At 52.8% G+C, this 8,063-nt stretch overlaps 1 protein-coding gene across 1 annotated transcript; it reads left to right on the forward strand.

Moving 5' to 3' along the window:
- Nucleotides 1-2,225: 2,225 nt before the first annotated feature.
- LOC118576350 (H-2 class I histocompatibility antigen, Q10 alpha chain-like) lies at nucleotides 2,226-7,355 on the forward strand. The gene is made up of 9 exons (XM_036176640.1): nucleotides 2,226-2,364; nucleotides 3,289-3,378; nucleotides 3,578-3,847; nucleotides 4,038-4,313; nucleotides 5,914-6,189; nucleotides 6,316-6,432; nucleotides 6,610-6,642; nucleotides 6,780-6,827; nucleotides 6,968-7,355. Exons 1-9 carry the CDS (start codon nucleotides 2,226-2,228, stop codon nucleotides 6,970-6,972), a joined length of 1,254 nt encoding a protein of 417 aa, XP_036032533.1. The 3' UTR covers nucleotides 6,973-7,355.
- The last annotated feature ends 708 nt before the right edge of the window (nucleotides 7,356-8,063 follow it).

The raw sequence follows: 8,063 nt of genomic DNA on the forward strand, positions 1-8,063 counted from the left end.
CAAGTGTGTACAATAGTTCACACCATGGGCTTTCAGTGTTCTTCCAGCTTCCAGGAGACACATCAGTCAGTAACTGGAAAGGCCTTGGTAGCTGTAGGTGTTGGAAACTGGAAGGCCTACTCCAGATAGTGAAAAGACTCATCCTTATATTTCTGTTGCCTGGGAATCATTCTGTTATAAAAATCTGGGTTAGTCAGGGTTCTCTAGAGTAAGAGAACTGAGTAATGTATATCTATCTATCTATCTATCTATCTATCTGTCTGTCTGTCTGTCTATCTATCTATCTATCTGTAATACATTAGAATGACCTATAGGCTCTGGTCCAGCTAATCCAACAATGGCTGGCTATGAAAAGAAAGCTTAAGGATCCAATAATAGTTCAGTCTACTAGGTGTAATAAAAAGCTAGAGAAGGGATGGGCTAGGGGAGAGAGAAGAGAGAGGAGGACAAGAAGGGGAGAAGGGCAGGACTGTCCAGCCACGCAATGTGGTGATATTGTGTTCCTCAAAATATTGTGCACCCTAATAAACTTATCTGGGGTCATAGAACAGAACAGCTGCTAGACAGACATAGAGGCCAGAAAATGGGGGCACACACACACACCTTTAATCCTAGTGGTCCAAAGGCAGAGATCTGACTGCAGCTCTGTGAGTTCAAACTCACACTGGAAACACCCAGGCATGGTGACTCACACCTTTAATCCCAGGAAGTGATGGCAGAAAGCAGAAAGGTATATAAGGTGTGAAAACCAGAAACTAGAGCTGGTTAAACTTTTAGGCTTTTAGCAGCAGTTCAGCTGAGATTCATTCTGGGTGAGGACTCAGAGGCTTCCAGTCTGAGGAAACAGGATCAGGTGAGGAAATGGTGAGATGAGGTTGGATGTGGCTTGTTCTGTTTCTCTGATCTTTCAGCGTTCACCCCAATGCCTGGCCCCGGGTATGTTTTGATTAATAAGATTTTGTTTGTTTGTTTGTTTTTTGAGAAGGGTTTCTCTGTGTAGCTTTGGAGCCTGACGTGGAACTCCCTCTGTAGCCCAGGCTGGCCTCGAACTCACAGAGATCCACCTGCCTCTGCCTCCCGAGTGCTGGGATTACAGGCATGCGCCACCACCCCTGCCAGGCTTAATAAGATCTTTCAAGATTCGTGTAACAATGCAGCCACCCAGTTACCCAGCCAGCCATGGAGGAAGCAGCAAAGTAAGACACAGAGAAGGAAGGAAAGAATGGTTAAAAAGCCCCGAGGAAAAACAAAGATGGAGAGAATCGGGTTCATTTACGTTGGAAAAGCTGGCTGGAGATAGGTTTAAGCTAAAACCAGGCATTCATAACTAATACTAAGTCTCTGTGTCATGATTTGGGAGCTGATTGGTGGTCTGAAAGAAAGCCTGCTGCAGGTTTGTAGTGGGTAGCTGTTCCAGCTCTGACCTGCAAATACTACCCCCATTGAGGCTTCAGTAACTGTCAGGCTGACAAGGTGGGGCCTAGACAGGAGCCCTTAAGACCTGAGATCCAGATGTGCCGGCTCTCTTGGTTCCTGGATCCTGGACGCTGGAGGGAGATGGAACAGAGTTCTCCAGAGAACACCTTTCCCAAACCCTGTAACCTATCCCTTTACTTGTAAGTTACCCCACAAAATAAACCTCCCTTTTAACTACATGGAGTTGCCTTAATACTACAACAAATATAGCTCTCTGTGAGTTCAAGGCCAGCCTGGTCTACAAAGTAAGTTTCAGGACAGCCAGAGCTGTGGATACAGGCCTTGTTTCAAAAAGAAAAAAAAAAAAAAGACAAGAAAAGAAAAACACCAGGAGAGACCCATAGTCCAGACTCATTTAGTTCTCTCCTCAACCTTCCTCTTCCTCCTTTTGCAGAGAAGAAGGATTTCCTGATCTTCTAGAAGAAAAGCTACTTCCAGGAATACAATGTCAATGACAAGTGCATTGGGGATGCAGGGCAGAGATGCTTCTCTTTAAAGCAGGAGCCTGGCCTGCACACACCACAGTCTCCACAGAGACCAGGCTCCTGTGTTCACCTGAAGGGGGCAGCTCCCACTGCCAAGCCTGATGCTCAGGTTTCTCATCCATAAATAGAGACTTTGCCTCTTCACTCAGGATCCTGTCTTCACGGCATGGTGCTTACACTCAGACTCCAGTGTATCTTCCCAGATGATCATCTGTGGCTCCACATGGTTGTGTTTTACACGGATCTTCAATCCATAGTCCTGAGATGGCTGTGTGGACCTGGTCTTTGTCTCAGCACAGTAGATCCCTTCTCCACTGGGAAGAGACCCCTGTGGAGACCAAGTACAGCACCACACTGGACCCTGTCTACACGCCACGGTTCCCTGTGTCCACACACTGCCACGGTACATTGCTTTAGTGAGTAAATCACAGTGAAAAGAACTGTAATGAATAATAAAGCAGAATAATGATGACAGTGTATTAGAAGTTACAGAACCTGTGACCTCTCATTCTCTCTCTGACCTTCACTCACAGTCCATGAGCTGATGAGATGAGGGACATGTATGTCACAGGCCTGTGGAGCCCTGGGTCTGATAACTGAGTTGGCTCCTGAGTTCCTCAGGCCTGTGCAGGGTGGACACTGGGCAGAGGTGATTCTCATGGCAGAGGTACACACTGGGGATTTGAGGTTTCATCCCTGTTCAGTAGAGCGGAGAAACATTAAATTTATTATTATTTTGTTTGTTTCTGTGGATTTTGAGGTGATGTCTTCAAATAACAGCCAAACATAACAGAATTGGAAAGTGAAAGCAGAGGTGAGTAGGGACAGAGAGTCACATATAACACGGTGTCAAAAGTCCTTGAGCAGAGCTGTGAAAACTCCAGTCACCTCCCGATGCAGGAGTCCACGGCAGCCCCACACTGTCACCAGGACTCCGACACACCCCTTTCCGTGAACATTCATTTTAAGTGCTCTGTGTATTTTCCCTGGAAGCTCCACGCTCTTAGGTTTCATCCTGACTAACCTGAGGAGACAGTTGTCCTTAGGCGGCTCAGAGACACCGTGACAAACATCGCTCCGTCCCGCAGCACAGGGTTCAGCCAAGTCTCAGTCCCCAGGCGGTGAGGTCTGGGGTGGGAGCCCAGGGCTGGGGATCCCCAGGTCCCCAGTTTCACTTCTCCAGCTCCTGACCTGGGTCGGGTCCTTCTGCCCGGACACTGATGACAAGGTTCCTGTTCTCACCCCCATTGGGTGCCGAGATCCCGGACAACCAATCAGCGTCGCCGCGGTCACGGGTTATAAAGTCCACGCAGCCCGCGGAACTCAGAGGCCCCGGATCCGAGATGGGGGCGATGGCTCCCGCGCACGCTGCTCCTGCTGCTGGCGGCCGCCCTGGCCCCGACGCGGACCCGCGCGGGTGAGTGCGGGGTCGGAGGGACACGACCCTGCGGGGAGGGCGGGGGCGGCCCCGGGGAAGCCGCGGCCCCGCGTCGCCCGGCCAGACCCTCCTGCCCGTCTCCACCCGCGTCCCGAGCCCCGCGCCCCGCTCCCCTCCCGGCCCCGCACCCGCCCGGGTCCCGGAGGAGTGTCGGGGTCTCACCGCGCGCCGCCCCCAGGCTCGCACTCGCTGCGGTATTTCTCCACCATCGCTTCCCGGCCCGGCCGCGGGGAGCCCCGGTACATCACCGTCGGTTACGTGGACGACACGCAGTTCGTGCGCTTCGACAGCGACGCGGAGACTCCGAGGATGGAGCCGCGGGCACCGTGGGTGGAGCAGGAGGGGCCGGAGTATTGGGAGAGGAACACACGGAACGCCAAGGACAACGAGCAGACTTTCCGAGTGAACCTGAGGACCCTGCTCGGCTACTACAACCAGAGCGAGGGCGGTGAGTGACCGCGGGTGGAGGTCACGACCCCTCCACGTCCCTACGTCCGGGCGGGAGTCGCCCCGGGTTCCGGGTCCGAGGTTCGGGAGGAGAGTCGGGGACCGGGACTCGGTTTCCCTTTCGGTCTGGAGGAGCCCGCGAGTGGGCGGGGCTGACGGGGTGGGCGGGGCTGACCGCGGGGTCCCCGCAGGCTCTCACACCATCCAGTGGATGTATGGCTGTGACGTGGGGTCGGACGGGCGCCTCCTCCGCGGGTACGATCAGTTCGCCTACGACGGCCGCGATTACATCGCCCTGAACCCCGACCTGACGACGTGGACGGCGGCGGACATGGCGGCGCAGATCTCGCGTCGAAAGTTGGAGCAGGTTGGTGAGGCAGAGAGACGGAGGGCCTACCTGGAGGGCACGTGCGTGGAGTGGCTGCGCAGATACCTGGAGATCGGGAAGGACACGCTGCAGCGCACAGGTGCAGGGCCGCGGGCAGCTCCTCCCTCTGCCTCGGGCTGGGCTCAGTCCTGAGGAAGAAGAAAGCCCTCAGCTGGGGTCATGCCCCTGTCTCAGGGCAGACAGTGTCCCTGGGTCTCCTGCAGCCGCTGTCAGCCATGGCCGCTCCCAGGCCGGGGTCTCTGCCCACACCAGGGTCTGTGGAAACTGAGTCCTGTCGTCTGTGTGTGTCAGCCTTACACAGCAGGACAGGGAGTCTCCTTTACCTGATGGGAGACATGGACGCCCTGGGCTGGTTCACCCAGTTTCTAGAGCTTTGCAAAGATACATTCTCCCAGGTTCCTGTGGGTGAGGTCATCCCTTCTGCACCCCAATTCGTCTATTCACAGAATGGTCACGAGAGCACTTGTGCAGTACCCTGGACAAATACTAAATTGTGTGTGTGTGTGTGTGTTTCTTTACATTCTTTTGTTTTGTTTAGTTTTTTTGTTTGTTTGTTTTTTGTTTCTGTTTTCTTCTAGACAGGGTTTCTCTAGCTTTGTGCCTTTCCTGGAACTCACTCTGTAGACCAGGCTGGCCTCAAACTCACAATGATCCGCCCTGCTCTGCCTCCTGAGAGCTGGGATTAAAGGCGTGGGCCACCACCGCCCGGCTCTTTTCTTTCTTTCTTGGTTTTTGTTTTTGTTTTTGTTTTTTGAAGTTTTCCTTTTGCTTTCAGTCAGATTTTTCCCCTCACTGGGGTGATATTGCTTCTCTCTCTCCCCTCCTGTTATTTGTATCAGTCTCCACAGGATCCAGGGGGAACTGCTAACGTGGATACTTAAACACATCAGTGTTTCCTTTAAATCAGAAAGGTTCCTGTGATCTTAGACTATTTCCTGTCATATTAACATCCAGAGCCCTCCTGCTCTCCCTCTGCCCCAACAAGTCACAGTGTTCCCCAGTGGATTAGGAATTGAACTTCCTCAGAGACAGGGTCTTCTGCAGCTCCAGGACAGGAGTGACAGGGATGATCCACACACCCCTGTGAGCACCGCTGTGTCCCAGTGAGTGCTGCACTGGGCCCCACAGCACACTTCTAGGGGTCCTGGTGACAATACCTTGTATCTTGTCCCCCAGAGGCAGGGCTTGGGGAGTCATTTTCTCTGGCAGAATGTCAGAGGTTCACCACATGTGTGCTGTACACTTAGGTGATGGCTGTTCACTTGGACAGACAGTTAGGGCTGGTCAGCAAGATGGCCTCAGTGGTTGTGCCTCAATGTTGACAGCAGTAATTGGTAACATCCTTCATGTAGCTCTTGTACTTGATTTCTTATTTTTATATGAATTAATAACATATTAATTTTTCATTCCTTCTAATCTTTTACCACCTAACTTACGCTATAGAACATCACATGAGGAAGGCCCTGTTGACCTGCTGGCTCTTGTGGATTCTCTCTCAGCTACTGAGTCCCCCCAGGAAAATGTGCAGTTCTGTGATGAGGGGACCAGCTCTACCTGAGGTCACTAGTGTGATGACAGAATTGTCCAGACACAGTTTAGTGTCATCATTGGTTTAACTTTGTCTTTGCAGCTTTCAGTTTATCTTGTTAAATGTGGGATTACTTAAATCTTCCACACAGATCCCCCAAAGGAACATGTGACCCATCACCCCATACTGAAAGGAGATGGCACCCTGAGGTGCTGGGCCCTGGTCTTCTACCCTGCTGAGATCTCTGTGACCTGGCAGAGGGATGGGGAGGATCTGACTCAGGACATGGAGCTTGTGGAGACCAGACCTTCTGGGGATGGAACATTCCAGACGTGGGCAGCTGTGGTGGTGCCTTCCGGGGAGGAGCAGAAATACACATGCCATGTAGACCATGAGGGGCTGACACAACCCCTCACCCTGAGATGGGGTAAGGAGGGTGTGAGTGCAGAGCTGGGGTCAGGGAAAGCTGGAACCTTCTCCAGACCCTGAGCAGGGTCAGGGCTGAGAGCTGGGGTCATGACCCTCACCTTCCCCTCCTGTCCTTCCCTTCCAGAGCCGCCTCAGTCCACTGTCGCCATGGTGACAATCATTGCTGTCCTGGGTCTCCTTGGAGCTGTGGCCATCATTGGAGCTGTGGTGGCTGTTGTGGGGAGGAGGAGGAGAATCACAGGTAGGAAAGGACAGGGTCTGGTTCTCTCTCAGCCCCTTTCAGAAGTGTGCTCTGCCTCATTAAGGGGAACATCTACAGCCCTCATTGCTCCTGTCTCTGACCTGGGTCTGCTGTCAGTTCTGGAACCTTCCTAGGGTCAGGATCTTCTCTGGTCTCTCACAGCTTTTCTTCTCACTGGTGGAAAAGGAGGGATCTATACTCCAGCTACAGGTAAGTGTGGGGAGCAGGATTGTCCCTGAAGCCCAGGGGGTGAAGCTGGAGTATGCCAACCCATAATACCTCGTACAGTGAAATCTTCTAGAGGCCATGTTTTCACCTTCCTGTGACTATATGTAATTTTACCCCAGGCAGGGACAGTGCCCAGAGCTCTGATGTGTCTCTCCCAGACTGTAAAGGTGACACTGTGGGGACTGATTTGCGGAGGGGCCCAAGTGGACATGATTGGGGTTCAGGGACTTCCGGAATCACCTCTGAGTGTGTGGTGGGTTGTTGGGACGTTGTCTTCACAGTGATTGTTCATGACTCTTGTTTGTAGCGTGAAGACAGCTGCCCGGCCTGACAGAGTGACAGAGATGTGGTCAGTTGTCTCCTGTGACGCTCAGAGCCCCTCAGTTCACGCTCAGCAACAAGTCTGATGTTCCCTGTGACCCTGTGGGCTAATGTGAAGACCTGGGAGCCAAGCCACCCCTGCATACCCGGACCCTGTCCCTGCACTGTTACATTCCCTTCCACAGCCAACCTTCCTGGTCCAGCAGACAGGAGGGGACATTTGCATCCTGAGCTGCAGCCCCTGACGCCCCACTGAAAATAAGAATCTGAATGTCAATTTGATTGTTCATGTCCTTGATCTGACAGGTTGATTGGCGGGTAAATTAAATGATTGGAATACTTAGAGCTTTGAAGGAAATAAATGGCACCATGGAGAACCTTCCAGAATCTGTGTTCTTTGTGCTGTGTGTATCTGGTGGACAAGATGAGGCTGTGGGAGCTGAGTGTGAACAGGGCTGTGCCCAGGTGGAGCTCAGTCCATTGCTGGCTGTGACATGGTCCCTCCTCAGCTCTGTCACCTCCTGGTCTGTTCTCTTCATCACTTGAACCATATGCTGAGAGTCTGTGATCACAGGGATACTGGGATGACAGAGCCTTGTCCTGTCCCCAGGACTGTGAGCAGCCAGGGCTGCTGTGACACCTCAGCCTGAGCTCTGACCTGACCATGGCTCTTCACCCCATTTCTCTGTTTATTTCTTGTCTTTTTACTTTGTGTGGAGGCCTAGGCCTGCTCTTGTCCCTGTGAGTGGTGCCTGTCTCATCCCCCTTTGGGGTCCCTGAGTGACAGCATTAACAGGTGTTTGTCCATCCTTGTCCCCCCAAGGCCCAAATATGCCACTGTACTCACTTGACTGTGGGCTGAGAACATGAACTTCAGTCTCCTGAGCTCCTGCCTCCTTCCACGCCCCTCCCTGGAGGATCTCTCCTCCTTTCCCATCTTTCAGAATCTAACCAGGGTTGTAGGATGGGCAGAGAGGAGGGATCCACAGGGTCTCATCTCAAACCTGTCCTGTTGGATCTGTGTCTGCCCAAGGTCCCCTCTCCCTCCCTGGCTCTGGGAATCCTCCTGCTGCCTCCAGGGG

Source organism: Onychomys torridus, unplaced genomic scaffold, assembly GCF_903995425.1.
Source record: "Onychomys torridus unplaced genomic scaffold, mOncTor1.1, whole genome shotgun sequence".
NCBI lineage: Eukaryota > Metazoa > Chordata > Mammalia > Rodentia > Cricetidae > Onychomys > Onychomys torridus.

Bases quoted from the DNA above. Each gene is read 5' to 3' on its own strand.
- LOC118576350 (XM_036176640.1), top strand. From the start codon at position 2,226: ATGGCTGTGTGGACCTGGTCTTTGTCTCAGCACAGTAGATCCCTTCTC. The intron at 2,365-3,288 runs GTACATTGCTTT...CGCGGAACTCAG, and splicing joins TGTGTCCACACACTGCCACG to AGGCCCCGGATCCGAGATGG. The intron at 3,379-3,577 runs GTGAGTGCGGGG...CGCCGCCCCCAG, and splicing joins CCCGACGCGGACCCGCGCGG to GCTCGCACTCGCTGCGGTAT.